At 35.1% G+C, this 16,957-nt stretch overlaps 1 protein-coding gene across 1 annotated transcript; it reads left to right on the forward strand.

Moving 5' to 3' along the window:
- Positions 1–1,167: 1,167 nt before the first annotated feature.
- slc2a15a (solute carrier family 2 member 15a) lies at positions 1,168–16,698 on the forward strand. The gene is made up of 12 exons (XM_067385279.1): positions 1,168–1,212; positions 2,121–2,219; positions 3,689–3,849; positions 4,991–5,115; positions 5,200–5,345; positions 5,463–5,595; positions 7,349–7,536; positions 9,683–9,793; positions 13,866–13,967; positions 14,149–14,224; positions 16,122–16,249; positions 16,444–16,698. Exons 1-12 carry the CDS (start codon positions 1,168–1,170, stop codon positions 16,696–16,698), a joined length of 1,569 nt encoding a protein of 522 aa, XP_067241380.1.
- Positions 16,699–16,957: the final 259 nt, after the last annotated feature.

Below are 16,957 nucleotides of genomic sequence, written 5' to 3' on the forward strand. Positions count from 1 at the left end.
GTAACTCACCCTTCATCTGTAAAGATCAACTACAGTATAAATTCAGTCATATGGTACGGTTAGAACATTTACTGTATTGCCAGCACACCTTTTGGTAACACACTGAAAAGATATTATTAAAAACATTATGGATTTTATGTCAATTATGTAATGTAGGTCATGTAAGTGCATTTTGTGGCATCTGTAGCCTGTGTAATTATTTCAGCAAAAAGGGTGATTTGAAACATGTTGCATTGTTTGCTATTGAATTAACTGAATGTTAAAATTATTAAACTGAAAGAAGAACATACTGTTGTGTTTCTGTGATCAAAGCAAATGTGGATGTATTACAACGATCTTGTGTTCTGAAACAATGATTATGTAGAATGAAAATATGTATAACTAGAATGAAAGCATGAGATCAGGTTGTGAAAGAATGACTGGCTGTGTTACAAGTGTGATCAGTTTGGAGTTTTGTACTAAGAGTTATGAAAATAGTACCAAAGCAAATTAAAAAAAAAAAAAAAAAAAAAAAACTGTAAGCGGATTGGAGAAGTCCGGCATACGTCACCAGAGTCAATAAGTGATAACAGCAGAAATGGAATGTAATTTCAGAGGAAGTTATTTATGTTTGTTTATGAATAGCTATTTAAAGTTTAAAACTAACTAGCTCCTCATTGAGTTCACTGAATTGACACTAGTGGCATTCAATAACGCCTATGTAACGTTACTCATCAACTCTAAACCGATTGATACACCAATCGTCTTTTTGGATTAGCCTACTTACTATAGGATTCTCCGTAGTTTCTTCAGTCTAGCGACCGCAGACTTTGTAAATTCACTTAGCTAATTGATTTCAGCAGGAATCACGTTGTTGACTGTCATGTGATTGTACAAGCTTGGCCTTGTTAAGAGCGCGCCTTGGTCGGAAGTGCAGCGAGGTAAGCGCGCGTGCAGGACTGGACTGGTGAGATGAGAGGCCACATCGCTGTCAATCATACGATGTTTTGGCTGTCAATCCAGTGTGACCACACCCTCATGTCCGCTATGACCACACCCTCACGTCCAAGATGAAGTCGGTGGAGAAGCCGGTAGCACCGAAAGACGGCCAGTAGCTAACTAACTATACTTAAACTTAACTCGCACGGTTTATCTCAAGAAGTCTTGTAGCCTTTACATAACTTTGAAATGGCTGAAGAAGTGTTAATTACGAGTCCAGGCAAAATAACATCGGTAAGTAGACCATTTTATTACTATTTAAATGGTGTCATTTTGTTATAAATATGAGTTTGTTTTGTAACTTATTTTTTTCGTTCTGTATTGTCTTATCCTCTTAAACCAAAAAAAAAAAAAGATGTCTCAAATGGTTGGCTACTTTATGAAAGTTTAATTTTAGTAGGCCGTTGAAGTTTGGTTGATGAAGGTTTTTTAATAATAGTTTTTAAAAGGTATTGTAATATCAGTAGCTAATATTTAATGTCGCTTTTTTTTTTTTTTTTTTTTTTTGTAAGAAATGGTGTGTAGAAAAAAGAAAAGGCATTAAGTTAATGTCACAAGACATTTTCTCAGCATCTTCCCTCACGTGTAGGACTATACATAAGCAACTGTATCTGACCACTTAGTGGAACAAATTAAGTTTTCCACTCATGATCTGAAGTGTAACGACCACTGAAGTCACACTATGAGAAAGCTATTCTCTCCACATCTGACTTATGCTATTGCTACAACATTTTAAGATCACCAGAAAAGAATAGAATAGCATAGAATAGAATAGAATAGAATAGAATAGAATAGAATAAAATGTTTATAAAACTAAATATGTTTAAATGTATATTTAATGTGTGCCACATACATATTCAATACTCGACCTGTCCAACACACATTAATTGGCATATAAATGTAAACCTGTTCTTTATTTAATAAACATTATGTATCTGTATTATGTCAATATTTGATTCATTTCTGATTTAGTTGACTATTTCTGAATGTGATTTTATGATATCAGATCTACATGTGCTCATAGTTTCATTCAAAGCTAAAAGAAAAAAAAGAAAAAACAGAGATAGCTTGCTGCTTTAAGAAAAAAGTGAGGAAAATTACAGCTCACAGGCCATTCATATTTGCTTATTTCTTTTTAATAGCATCTTACCTCATCTCTGCTGGCAGTGGCTTTCCTCACCTCCTTTGGTAGCTCAATGCTCTATGGATATAACTTAGCTGTGGTCAACTCTCCTGCTGGGGTAAGAGCTCATTGACATACCCTGTACCTCGATTGCCAAAACTGCTCATCAAAACAAGTAATCAGTAGATAACATAGGCAATACTTTTCTGTTCATCACAAAAAGTGGCTTCCAGTAGAGAGATGCACGTCAGGCTCGGGGTCAGAATAAACATAGTGGCCTGAACAGAGGCTCTACTGATGCAAGATCTCAGAGAATTTTGCTTTAACACGATTTTATGCATTCTAGACATTCTTGTTGTAGTATGTGAAATGTGACTTCAAGAAATTGTGGGATAATATAAATAAATATTTGAATATTTGAATATATAATATGTATCATATACAAATGTAATGTATAAATAAATCATAATTTTAATCGGAGAGCGGGAGGTTTGCCCAGCATAAGGACATGGGACAAAAAGAGAAAGTTATCCTTAGTCTTTCTCCATAAACTTGAAGAAACAAAGTGTTGAAGCCTTATTTTCATTTTTTGTAGATGACTCAGATGTTATTTGTTCATCTTGGCTTGTCAGGCATTTTGTGCTGCAGTGGTTGCCTCTAGCAGCTCTTCATGTATATAAGTAGGGACCTATTTGCCCTGCCCCATTAGCCTGTTAATGATGAAAATATTTAAATTTTCCTGTCTGGTCTCCTGACTGGCTGTTATATACCCTACTTAAGTGGCTTTGTTTTGTTCTGTTTTTCTTGGAACATCATGTGCTAATGAAGAGGATTCAAACATAGAAATCCAAAAAAATCCAGCTGATTTTTTTTATTTTTTATTTTTTTAAGCAAAAGCTCAATGAATATTATCATTAATCCAGATTTTTGGCAAACTCTGTTTTAGTTCAGTTGAATCTATTGTTGAGAAAATTGAAAGACTATGTTAGGAGTTCTCCTAAGTCTTTTAAATGGTATTGCAGTGTTCCAACTTAAATGAATTTGGAATGGAAATGATAAGGTACATAAACTGGAATTAAATTAGACTGTGACCTTAAAGTACAGGCAGAGAAGAAAGCGAGTGAAATAAAGAAAGAGAGAGAGAGAAAGAAAGAGAGAAGAGCTTGTCACGAGACGGATGCTTGTAAGTCCATGTAGATAGGTGTGTCTCACTGAACAGGAGCTTAAAATATGAAAAATTATTGTAATTTGGAATGGCTGTTCATGATACCTTTCTGTGTATTCATTAATTGAATCTGACAGTGCTATATGTGTTGAAAAACGATTTACAGAATAGTTCACCCTGGCATATACTTGCTTTCTTCAAGCACTTTTATAGTGATATTTATTATTTATTTTTTTTCACTTTAAAATCCCTTTTTACTTACAATACATGGAACAGACCAAAATATTCTTCAAAAATTCCACTGAAAAAAAGGAAGCCCAAAAGTTTTCAACAGTATGATGAAGAGTAATTGCAAACAGTATTTTTGGGTGAACTATTTTAATTTCTCTCTCTTTCTCTGTATATTTCCCTGTCACTCACAGTACATTAAAGAATTCTATAACCGTACAGTGGTAAATCGTAATGGAACTGGACTAAACGAGGAGGCCCTGACACTCATGTATTCTCTCACCGTTTCTGTGTTTGCGATTGGAGGCCTGGTCGGCTCTTTGATGGTGGGCATGCTGGTCACCAAATTTGGAAGGTAAGTCAGGAGGAGACCCATAACATCTGGCATGGTGTGGTCACTCTACCAGAAATTCCTCTGAGTGTCAAGGCCACCGAGGTATATTCTTCCTCATCTGTCACCCCACCTGACCTCTCTGACTGCACTGAACGACTTTGCCTTTGCCTTGTAAATGGCCTTGTTTGTACTCTGGAAAAGAGCAGACATTTTGTTCAGTCCACTAAGCTCTGAACATATTTGTTCCTGATTAGTTTAACCAAAAAATAAAAATGCTATCATCATTTATTCAACCTCATGTTGTTGGATGACTTACTTACTTATTTACCATGAAACTAAAAAATAAATTTTAAACATACTGGGTTTTTTATGCAATTACAGTGAATAGTCAATATACTGTAGAGGTTCAAAAATAAGACAAAAGCACAATGAAAGTTTCATAAAAGTGGTCCGTGTGACTTATATTCCAAATCCTTTGAACAATAGCTCTGTCTTGGACCACTTTTATGATACTTCATGATGCTTTTGTGTCCTTTTTGAAGCTTGAATGCTTCTGTCCGCATTCATTGTAATTGCATGAAAAAGAGTTATTAGTACATTATTCAACCCCCATTTTTATAGAAACTATTCCTTTAAATGACCACAGCCAGAATTTAGTATTATTAGCAGCATGTAGTATTACTGTATAGTGTCTAAACTGTTTAATTAACCACTTTCTAACTATGTGCACTATGTAAGCTACGCCATAGCTTACACTTCTATTTTGTGCTCTCCAAGGACTCTGAAAGTCCTCCTGTCTAGTCTGTTCTGAGTGTCTATGAGTGGCACCACAAGATTTGACTGCAGACATTTAAATGCAAATGAAAGACGATGATTCATGACCCTATTTATTGTTCTAATCAATTTCAGTCCAGCAAAATGTTTTATAGCAGTAAGGTGATCATAACGCAGAACACGGTGCAGCCGTCTGTAAATCAGGGGGAAAGTTTACAACTTGATAGAACTAATCAAGGAATGCAGCTATTTCACCCAGCAGCACTGTCATGGAACATCACTTATCTGGTTTTGATAGTTAAACTCCCAGGTGGCCGGATATCGAGCATGACTGTCCTAGCTTAATGAGCAGTGGCAGAGCTGGACTTCACAGTGTTCACTTTTGCAGGAAAGGAACAGTGGTCAACTCCACTGTACTGGTGTTCTTAGCAGCGTCTCTCATGGGGTTCAGCAGGATCTGCGGCTCACCCGAAATGGTCATCTTTGGTCGTTTTGTCACAGGAATACATTCAGGTATGTCCCAACTGAAAAAAGCAGGTATAGCAAAGTAAAGACATGAACGGACTCTGATATGCTTTTCTCATTTCCATCTTCCAGGTATCTCTCTCAGCGTGGTGCCCATGTACCTGGGAGAGATCGCTCCTAAAAACCTAAGAGGCTTCCTGGGGCTCATGCCCAGTATTTTCATTTGTGCTGGGGTTTTCTCAGCTCAAGTCTTGGGCCTGCATGAACTTTTGGGGAAGGTACAACAACGAACTTAACTTCGATAATCTATTAAACATCATACAGTTACGTTTTCATAAAAGTTTAGAAATAGAGCTCAATAGTTGTGTTTCAATTTGTGCTTTTTTGATTGACAGGAGGAGCACTGGCCACTGTTTCTTTCTCTTGTTGTTGTCCCTACCTTTATCCAGCTGATGCTGTTACCATGGTTTCCAGAAAGTCCACGCTACCTGTTGATTGAGAAGCACAATGTTCATGCCACTATCACTGGTGAGAGAAATGAATTGAAGAGTAAGAATGAAGAGTAAGAATTTGAAATATTTTAGGTATATTTCTAAAGATGAATCCCTCTATTGATGCCGTAATCCTATTCAACCATCAAACCTACCATTGAATTTTTAAAAATAAAAAGTATATGCAATAGATATGCAATATTTTTGTCTTGATTTTCCGTAAACATTTGTAAATATCCCTAAAGTGAATTAAGTTTATTCTTCTTACCACACTGGTGTTTTTTAAGCATAAATCAAATAAAATATATTAAATATATTTATTAAAAAATTGCTTAAAAAAAGAAAAATGGGATAAAATAAACTTAAAGGGATAGTTCACCCCAAAATGAAAATTCTGTCATCATTTACTTGCTCTCAAGTAGTTCCAAACCTGTATGAATTTCTTTCTTCTGCTGAACACAAAGAAAGATATTTTGAAGAATATGGGTAACCAAACAGTTGATGGGCCCCACTGACTTCCATAGTATGAAAAAAAAAAAAAAAAAATGCTTGTTGTCTAAACTAATACATATACATACTAATTCATTCTGATAGTCTTAATATCTAATGCAATTTTGCTTCTCGAGTAAATTTATTTTGCTTTAAGGTTGATTAGATATTTTTACTGAAAAACTAGACAAAATACTAGTTAAAGGCCCAATGAAGTGCCTTTAAACGTGCAGCGTTATTCAATGAGTTGACTTAATTTCCACTAAGACAGGAAGACAGGGTGGGACATCTAACCGCTTTCCCTCTTAATCTCCTCCAATGCTTTAAAAGATGGCATTCTGTGTAGAATTCAAATGGGTCTGATACGTTTTGTGGTCTGTGCCGAATCACGTTTTTGATCCGCTCTGCGCTATCGCGTCTCTGGACAGGAGCAAACTCTGTGTGCGCTGCGGCGGTTTGCATGACACTAATACGAATCCAGACTTCATTCCAATGGAAGGCATGTTTACACTAGGGCTGCACGATTAATCGCTTGCTATTCTCACGCGCATTTCGTCAGTAAAGCCGGTTCCCTGATTACCGCTAAATCACAATCACCTGCTTTCAAATGGAGCGCCATTTAATAGACTGAGCCGTAGATCACTGAAAAGCCACGCAATATCGCGTTCATTATCGCAGGCGATTCATCTGCGATATGAACGCGATATTGCGTGGCTTTTCAGTGATCTACGGCTCAGTCTATTAAATGCCGCTTCATTTGAAAGCAGGTGATTGTGATTTAGCGGTAATCAGGGAACCGGCTTTACTGACGAAATGCGCGTGAGAATAGCATGCGATTAATCGTGCAGCCCTAGTTTACACTGTATGAAACTGTTGATCCATATTGGTGGAAGTGAAAGTCTGTAAGTTTTGAACGCTTATATCTTCTAAAGGCAAATTTTGTAATTGTTTTGGAGTACACTAGCTTATAAATAACCTTAAGGCTAACATATACATACTAAAAGCCAAAAAAACTTACATTTTTATTTCTATTTAAGAAATGATTATTTTGCAGTATAGACACATTCTTTCACTGACATAGGAGGTAGGAGGGTGATCATTGCCATGAGATGAGTATTAAAGTATGTGTTATTTGTTTTACTGAGTTCATGGGTCATTCTTAAGTTGGGTATCTGGTAGCATGGTGTCACGGGGATTATGGCACAGTGATTTAAAAAAAAGCACCTCATGTTAAAATCTTTGCTGACCCCTGATATAGATGAACATTAAACCAATAGCTTGTGTTCTCTTTGTTGGTGCAGCCTTGAAATGGTACAGAGCCAAATGTAACATCCAGGCAGAGATAGAGGAGATGCAGGAGGAGCAACGCTCTCTGTCCTCAGTGGAGACCGTGTCTGTCTGGCAACTGCTACTGGACCACACTGTTCGCTGGCAGGTCCTGTCTGTTGTGGTCATCAACATCGGTATGCAGCTGTCTGGCATTGATGCGGTAAGGTTAAAATCCTGGTTAACATATAGAGCTGACTGCACTGCATGTTTTGAGATTGCTTGTTGTACTGCTCGTTCTTTGTAATAGAAAGGTGATGATATGAACACTGTGAACAGTGATGGGATCTGGGTATGGCGAGTATTTAGCCTCTAAAGCCTCACAAAATTTCTTCCAGCATCAAATAAAATGCAGGAAACTAAAATAAAGCCTTTCTATGGGCGATTAAAAAAAATCTCAGATTTCTTCAAAAATATCTTAATTTGTGTTCCGAAGATGAACGAAAATCTTACGGATTTGGGACAACATGAAGGTAATGTCAGAAATTTCGTTTTTGGGTGAACTAACTCTTTAAAGTGGCTAAAAAGCTCTCATTTCCTTATTCATCAGGAAGAGGAATTACCTTTTTGAAATAGCTTGCTTAACTTCAGATTAATTATTCAGATGATTAAGAGGACAGAGCTGACAGAAACCTCACTCTTTATCCATCAGAGCTTAACAAATTAGTCTTTTTCTTTTTTCAAAGTGTTTATGGAGTCTAATTTCCACTACCCTGCTACAGCAATAAATATAAGCTATTATTCAAGCAAAGTAGATGTATTTTTTAATTGTTACATCGTTAAGATGGTGATTATGGTGATTTGGCAGATCTTTTTTGATCCATAAACATCCCCATTTAAATCAGAGCTAACAATTTAACAATTAGCTTGTGATTCCAGAAAAGGATAGCTTTTTTTCTCAGTAGTAGTTTGATGGTATAGTGTTGAAGTTAGACCTGTTAACTGACACAGTCCCTTTAAACTTGCCTCTGCATTGCTCTTTTATATGGTATCTGTATTATGATCAGAATCAGGGTTATGAATAAGAATTCTGATGAATCTTAGCAAAAACACAATGTGCTATTAAAGATCTTCACCCAGAGGAACTGTGCAAAGCTTTCTAGATTCACATTTAATGTGTGACATGCTGTAGAATTATTAGATTTTTATTTTTTTAATTAGAAATGTCTTTTAATTGTATTATTGTCCTTAATTGTTTTTGGTGGCAGACTAATTCTTCATGTAATAATGAGGATAAAGACTGATAGAGAGCTCATTACCAGGCCCACACAGAATCTATGCACCCAGAATTCAAAAAGTTGTACATATTCCTCACTCCTTGCTTTTTGTTCACTAAATCATTAATTTAATGTTGGCTAATTTGACTCTGCTTTGTTACCGAAACAGTGCAGTACTCTCAGCTCTGTTAGCACATCAGATTCTGCAGAATTCCACAGATTATGTCCCAAAATCAGTGCAGAAAATGCGGAAAAAAAGTCTGCAGATTCCATCTGGACTTTGTCAAATCACAATTTCTATTTTCGTCATGAGTTCATCTAGTCTAATTTTAAAACCTCACAAAGGCAAAAAAAAAAAAAAAGAAGCTATTGTCCCAGTGGCGATTTATCACTTTAATTCATTTGCAGACATTGATATTCATTCCACTGATTCTGAAAAAAAGAAATCTAGTGTCACTTTTTTTGAGGAGTTCCAGAACATGACAATGTGTGTGACTTGCATTAGCCTGGCATTTACAGAGGTTATTATAAAAATAAAATAAAAGTTTTGCTTGAACAGCATTTCCTTACATTTTTATATGGCTACAAAGCTGAAAGATCAGTAATCGTCTTTTTAACTACTTAAAAACTCTGGGAGACTCTTTTGCAAATTCATAGTAACCTTAATTCCCGAAAATAGTCTTGAGGTGTTGATGTCAAATCCAAGTAGGACTATTCAGGTTTGCCCTATGGGGTTTTGATATCAAATTTGAATATTAAATGACATTGACTGTAGGGCCCTTAGGTGGCAGGTGACCCTGTGAGCGTCTGTGTGTGTATTCAGTGTAAATGGGGCTGACAGGTGGTGAGTCTTGGCTGACTTCAGCATGAGCAGCAGGAGAGAGGCAGGCCGTGTGTGTCCTCTACAGTCCCAGCAGCTCTCAAACCGTCTGTGTTCTCTCTGATTACCCCCCTGCCTAACCTCACACACAGCCCTCCAGCTCTCAAATTGAATCTGAAGTGTTGTACGCCGTAACCGCTCGCAGTCACGATATGCCACCTGTACAAGCCAAAAACACTATCCTTCCACTTACCCTCTCATGTTCTCCCCAGATCTGGTTTTACACCAACGACATCTTTGAGAATGCTGGAATCCCCTCCCCTGAGATCCAGTACACCACTGTAGGAACTGGAGCTATAGAGATCATTGCAGGCCTCATAGGGGTGAGTTTTCATATTCTTCATATTTCATATTCATATAGTGATGCAAAATAGTTTATTAGACATCACTTGGTTTGTTACTTCACAAGATTTGACAAAAAAATGCTAAACATCCTTAAAGTTGTTTGTTTTTTATATCCCATTACCATTTTTTGTGTTGTTTTAAGCATTAATCTAACAAAATATATTGTTAGTATCTTAATAAAATTTTTTTGCTTAAAACAAACAAAAAGAACCAAAGGGATAAAATAGAGTAGTGCAGATATGACGTCACTTTGTAGGCCAATCAGTAGTTAGCATCACGCTGGTTCCCTCGACAAAAACCCAAAAGGATTTTTCTTTTTGGATTATCGCAAAAGCAAGCTCTGTGATCAACAAAAGTTTATGGTACTTGCATGTTTTGTCCATCAAGATAATTTTCACAGATGAACACAACTTTTATGAATTTTTAAGGCTTAATGCAGATGCCAGAAGTAATAAGCTAAAGGTAGGCTATAAAAAAAACTACACCACAGTCTCACGAGTTCAACGTCACCAATAAGCTTCCGACAACCCTTTCAGTTTTTATATAAAAAAAATGTTTCCATAAAGTTTGTTAGAATAGTTTAGAAGTGCACAATTGTGACCTGATCCAGCAAAATGAGTCACAGTGACCCAAATTTCAAAATTGAGATTTTGGTATCAATGGAAAGATGAGACAATAAGCTTTAAAATGATACCTTGAATGGTGTTAAAGATATACCCATTTTAATTATGGTCGTCTGCCCTCTTTTTCCAATTGAAAACCTGAGAAAATTGCTTTTAAGTTTTTTGCCCATTTTTTTGTTGATATCTTTCAAAATCCATTGCATTTAAAGGGATAAACTATTTATATTACAGCTTAATTTGACCAAAGACATTTTTATATATATATATATTTATATATTATATTATATTATATTATATATATATATATATATATATATATATATATAATATAATATAATATAATATAATATAATATAATATAATATAATATAATATAATATAATATAATATAATATAATATAATATATAAATATATATATATATATATAATATATATTATTTGAAAGTATTTATTTGAATTAACACTTTAAGGGCTTTTTTAGAGTTCTTTTTTTTTTCTTTTTTTTTTTTTTTTTTTTTTTATGAGCGACACACACAAAAGTATATATATATAATATATATAATTTTAAAAAAAAAAATTTTTTTTATTTGACATGGAATAACTCAGGAACACAATAAAAATAAAATATTTTTTGGTGATGCTCTCCTATATGTGAGCTGCATCTGGTTCAAATTTCGTGGTGATATTATAAAGAATAGTTTGAAAAATTGTTGTTCATTTTTTCCGCAGCCAGGTGGCGCCAACGGGCGGTAAACTCCGGTTTAGAGGCACTTCTCAGCACTCGTTAGGAGTTTTTCAAAATGTTTAGATGTATTAAAAAGATGAGATTCTAAGCTTTAAAATGATATCTATTATGTGTTATTCCACGTTGGAAAACGAACATGGATGGGTCCGGGAACATTGGATACACACTGCATCCCGGAGAGATGAGAGACATGTTTTTAGCCAAGTATGTTAAATCATTTCGTGAGTAATATCTTGTGATCAACGCAATATATTATATTGTATTTATTATATTTTGGATTCATTTTAATCTTGAGAATATGCTTTAAATATTAATGTGCGATTTTTATGATCTGTGCATTTTTCATGAAGTTATGAGCACGTGAAATATACATACTTGTATTCAGTTAGCTGCTGTGCTATTTTTGTTGTAAACGCATATTACTCAGACTCATTAGAGGGTGAAAACAACACAACAGAAGCATGTTGGAGGCTTGATATGAAAGTTTAAAGTCTCTGGTTTTGTATGCAAAAAGAATTTTTGTGCTACCTATATGGATTCAATTTTTATTGGCTTTTAAAGAGAGACACGCAAATGGGAGTTTTATTTTATAAGGCGCGCTAGTCTGACAGGAGGATGGCTGGACCGATCGCGTGCCTGTCAGTCGAAACGGGGCTTCCCATTGTTAAAAATCAGCGTTTATGTCAGTGTGTTTACATTTCTAAGCTTTTTGATTGGTTCTATACAACGTGTAACACCATATTTGTAGAGCAGAGATAGTGACGTTTCAGGGGATACCGGGAAATGCTCATAAGTGATGAGAGGAGTTGAGAAGTTCATTTCCAGCGAATTTAGTAAAACCATGTCAAATTTAATAGCCATTTAAATACCTTTACTCAATTATCTGGACTACGAAACTTTGGATGATTATTTTTGAAAGTCTGTTCTTTGAAATTAGCTTAAAAAAAATAGATTTTTTTCATTGTTTTTCAACATTATCGGCTCATATCTTAAAATAGAACGTTGCGACTTCCGACTCATTTCGCCAGATCGGGTCACAATTATGAGCATAATGAGGCTGTAAAAGCGGACTGAGCTTACCTGTTCGGCGTGATGACGTTTAATCTCCCCGACTACCTCTGTAGTCCATTTAGCCACTTGTTAGGATTCAGCAAACCGCCTTTTTCAAGACACGTAACAGCTTAAAAAAATTAAGAGTGGGGTAATACTGGTGTATTTACGTCATAGAATAAAATGTGAAAGTGTCTTGAGCTTGCATTCACCACAGACCTTATTTCAGTCATTTAACCAAATTCTATGGAGTCAAATTATTGCCTTAAAGTTTTGCACAAAAATAAAGTTTTGCAAAACAAAAAAAAATTAATTGAGCAATAAAAAAAATGTTTTGCAAACAAAAATAAAGAATTGCAAAGGAAAAATAAAGTATTGAGCGGAAAAATGATTTAGTAGGTTTGAGCATGAAAAATATGTGGCAAAGATAAAATAGGATTACAGCTGTCATTTTTCCACTCAATACTTTATTTTTCCTTTGCAATTCTTTATTTTTGTTTGCAAAACATTTTTTTATGGCTCAATTCTTTTTTTGTTTTGCAAAACTTTATTTTTGTGCAAAACTATAAGGCAATAATTTGACTCCATAAAATTCCCATTTAAAAAAAAACCCATTGACTTCATCACAGTGGAACCGGAAGTGCTAAAATGCTAACTCGTTTCCGCATTTTGGCCTACAAAGTGGTCATACCCGCACCACTATATAAACTTAAATCAGCATATTCTTATATCATATATCAATAACTTAATATATTGTGCAATTTTGCTTCTCGTGTAAATTTATTTTGTTTTAAGAATGATTAGAAAAAGTACACCACTGTAAGAACTGGAGCTATAGAGATTATCGTAGGCCCCATAGGGGTAAGTTTTCTTATTCTACCGATGCGTTGAATGTGAAAATTGTCTGTTTCAATTATTGATAGTGGTAAAAGACTATTTGACAAGGTTATATAGTGACGCAAAATAGTTTATTAGACATCACTCGGTCTATTGCTACACTAGAGTTGCTACATTTGAAAAAGAGTGTCTTTTCATATCTCAATCATTTTCATTTAGCTTTGCCCTCAATCTTTCCAAGCTCACGTTGTGTATTTTTCTGCTGTGACACTCATAAAAAAACACTATAAGATGAGCGTCAGAGAGACTGATGTATCTTGTTTTTGCCGCCTGCTTCTTTGGGTCACATCTCAGAGCTGTAATGAAGGCCAGATACAGTCTCTCTCTCTCCCAGTTGCGTCGCTTAGCCGGGATTTAGTGATGCAGCAGCAGCAACCGGAGAGAAAGAGGCACACTGTTAGTCAGAAGAACTCATTGCTGTCATTGTCAATTGGCCCTCACTCGGGAGGCGAATGGCACACGAGAGGAAGGCTAGAGATTGGTTATAAAATTACAGCTATTCATTCTTATGTCAGCTTCACCCGCCTTTAAGTCAACAGTGCACAGCTTTAGCACTCAATTTTAGCAGCATTTAATGAAAAAACAAGGTTCCACTTTATGCTTTTATGACATTTGCTTTCAAAAAAGCACCAAAAGCCATCCTTTCAAGACAGCAGTTACTGATTAATCCGATCAAGACAAAAAGGAAGTGCGTATTGTGAACATCCACATTGCATCTCTTGTTTTTCTTTCAGTGTTTCACCATTGAGCGTCTTGGGCGAAGGCCATTGATAATTGGAGGTTTTGGTGTCATGGGAATGTGTTGTGCTGGGATAACACTGTCTCTAATTCTTCAAGTAAGTGAAATATAGTTAATAAAGTGAAAATACTAAATTTAAATTGCACCACCCATTGAATTAACTGTTGGCAAATACTTGGACAAGTGAGAATGTCATTGTTTTGCAGATGATTGTGAATGATCACACTTTTATTATCTTTACATCATTTAATCACCATTTACTATGATCCTCTTTTCAGACACATGTGCCTTTCATGAAATATGTGAGTGTGGGGTGTGTGGTTGGGATAATCGCTGGATTCTGTATCGGGCCAGGTGAACTTTTTTGTGTCTCTCTCCCTTTCTTCTTCTTTTAATCTTCATCTAAAGTAATCTGCATGGCTACATCACTTTAAGTCATGCTCAGACACATTCAGTAAAGCACTGCTTCAATTGGATGAGTAGTTGTCTGCTCTTTGACCCTGAATTCCCAGATGACGTCTTCAAATAGTGAAATAGCGACACCTGGGGGAAGAATTTTGAAAAGCAAGAGCTTAGACCTCAATATAAGAATTAGATGGTGTTGGCATATATATTTATTTGGTAACATTTTAAAATAAGGTATCATTTGTTAACATTAGTTAATGTATTATTTATTTATTAATCTTTGTTTATGTTAGTCAATAAAAATCCACTTGTACATTAACTAATGTTAAAAAATACTATATTTGATTTTAATAATGTATTAGTAAATGTTGAAATTAACATTAACTAAAAGCTGAAGAAGTATTGTTAATTCTTAGTAAACGTTAACTAATGAAACCTTATTGTAAAGTGTAAAATAAATTATATTTTGTCCATATTTTCCATATGTTTACATTTTTATCTGTTCAGAATAGTGTAAAGACTTTCAATCTTTCAGAAATAAGTAGTTTAAAAGGTATGCTTTTATTATATTTATTATTTTAATATTTTATATTTATAGAAAAAAAAATATTTATGTTATTATTCATGTTATTTATTTCAATAAACATTGTTCACCAAAAATTTACTGGGAATAATGAATAATCTAACATTATTAATCCAGTTTTTTTTTTTTTTTTTTTTTTTTTTTGTACATTGTATTTACATATTTTTCATAACATGTTTTAAAATAATTTTGATTGAAATTATATTAAAAAAAAAAACAAAACTAACTTGGATGTTACATAACAATTTAACTTATTTTTCTGTAAACGCACAATCAGAAGCTACATTGTTCCAATACAGATTTATTGAGTTCATTAGTTATTACTAGTATACATAAATATATTATGGCACATTTTATAATATTGAAATATTGTGTAATTCTTAGGTAGAACATATAATAGAGTACAGATATCTTAGAAATGTATTATATCTAGACTGAATTGCATTAAATTGAGATAGTGATCATAAATTCTACTGTTAAGAAGATATTGATGTTTTAAAAAGTTTCAAAGATCAAAGTATGAAAGTTAAATGGTGTACTTCCCTCTATTAGTGCTGCATGAGCATCAGACTCATAGTTTATGCACACAATAAGAGCAGAGAGGAGTAGCTCTGCTACAGTGATGAATGAGACTACAAGTGCTTTACTGAGTTGATGCATTATCCAACCTAACTCCAAAATCTATAATTCATTCTCAGGCCCCAGTCTCAATCGGTGTAATTACGTCTTTAATTAGGATTTTTTTATGGCTCATTGTTCATAAACAATGATGAATATGGCTTTTTAAGACAAAATCTTGCATGAACAATGAATTACAAGCAGAGTTCCTTATCAATTTAACTGCAGCACGCCTCCTGCTGCAATTATCACGCACAAATAATGAAGCCATCGCTTGGCTTGTTCCTGAATTCATTACAATTGAAATAACACCTTGTGCCTCCTTATTTTTCACTTGTAACCAAAAGGGATTAGAACTTAAGCAGTGGAACAATCTCTGCTTCCTGCATATTGAGATAACGAGCTCTTCATAAAGCTAGTTTATTATCCTCCCTCCAAGAACTGTTGCACTACAGAAGAGCAGTGCGTACATGCATGTGCATAAAAGTGCATTCATAATATTATGCTTTTATTAGGCTAAAAAATATGACCGTTCTAGGTTTCACAGCTCTTTTTCTCTGAGATGTAGGTTGGTAATTAAACATGAAAAATAAACATAGCATCACGATATGCCATTAATATGGATGTGTCTGGGTTTTTTTTTAGCGGGTGTTCCATTCCTGATCACAGCTGAGCTCTTCAAGCAATCCCATCGTCCTGCCGCATACACCGTGGGAGGGTCTCTTAACTGGATGTCGAACTTCACCATCGGCTTCATCTTTCCGTTCCTTCAGGTATCGTACAGTGCAGTTAAAGCTAAAGGTACACAGCGTATAATCAGAAAAGGGTTTTCCAGTATTGATGTCGCCTTGCGTGTTGAACACATTTGTCAAAGTCAATCAGTGTGAAATTCAATCATCTTCATTTAATTCAGCTGTTTTAAAAAGGAATAACTTAGTTTGCGTTCCATCCTATTTCTCTGCTACAGATGTCTGCTGGGTCCTACTGCTATCTGGTGTTCTGTTCCGTGTGTCTGGCTGTGGCCATCTACGTGTACTTTGTTATTCCTGAAACTAAAAATAAGACGTTTGTAGAGATTAGTCAGATGTTTGCTACAAAAGAGGCTGTGGAAGAGAGCCAGACCCTCACTCACCCGGACCAGCTCAAACTGAAAAAGATGAATGGATATGGCACGCTTGAGAATGGTTCGCTTGAATTCGACAGCTCTTCTTCCTGTCCTTGATCTTAGATGAAAAGAAAACAGTGCATATGAAAAGTTTAGGGGTTAGATCAACTCCAGAATCATATCGACTATCATCCAGGCAATAAAAGCCTGACTGAAAGGCATGGTTAAGCATCTAGCGGATATAACTTTTGTGCGCAATGGGCTCAGACTGCAAGAAGGTCCATTCCTCCTTAAATCAAAATCTGAGCTGAAATTAGTTTTCAGAATCAGAACAGAATCAGATTGTTTTTTTCAATGATGCTTAAACATCCTGAGC

Source organism: Chanodichthys erythropterus, chromosome 5, assembly GCF_024489055.1.
Source record: "Chanodichthys erythropterus isolate Z2021 chromosome 5, ASM2448905v1, whole genome shotgun sequence".
Lineage (NCBI taxonomy): Eukaryota > Metazoa > Chordata > Actinopteri > Cypriniformes > Xenocyprididae > Chanodichthys > Chanodichthys erythropterus.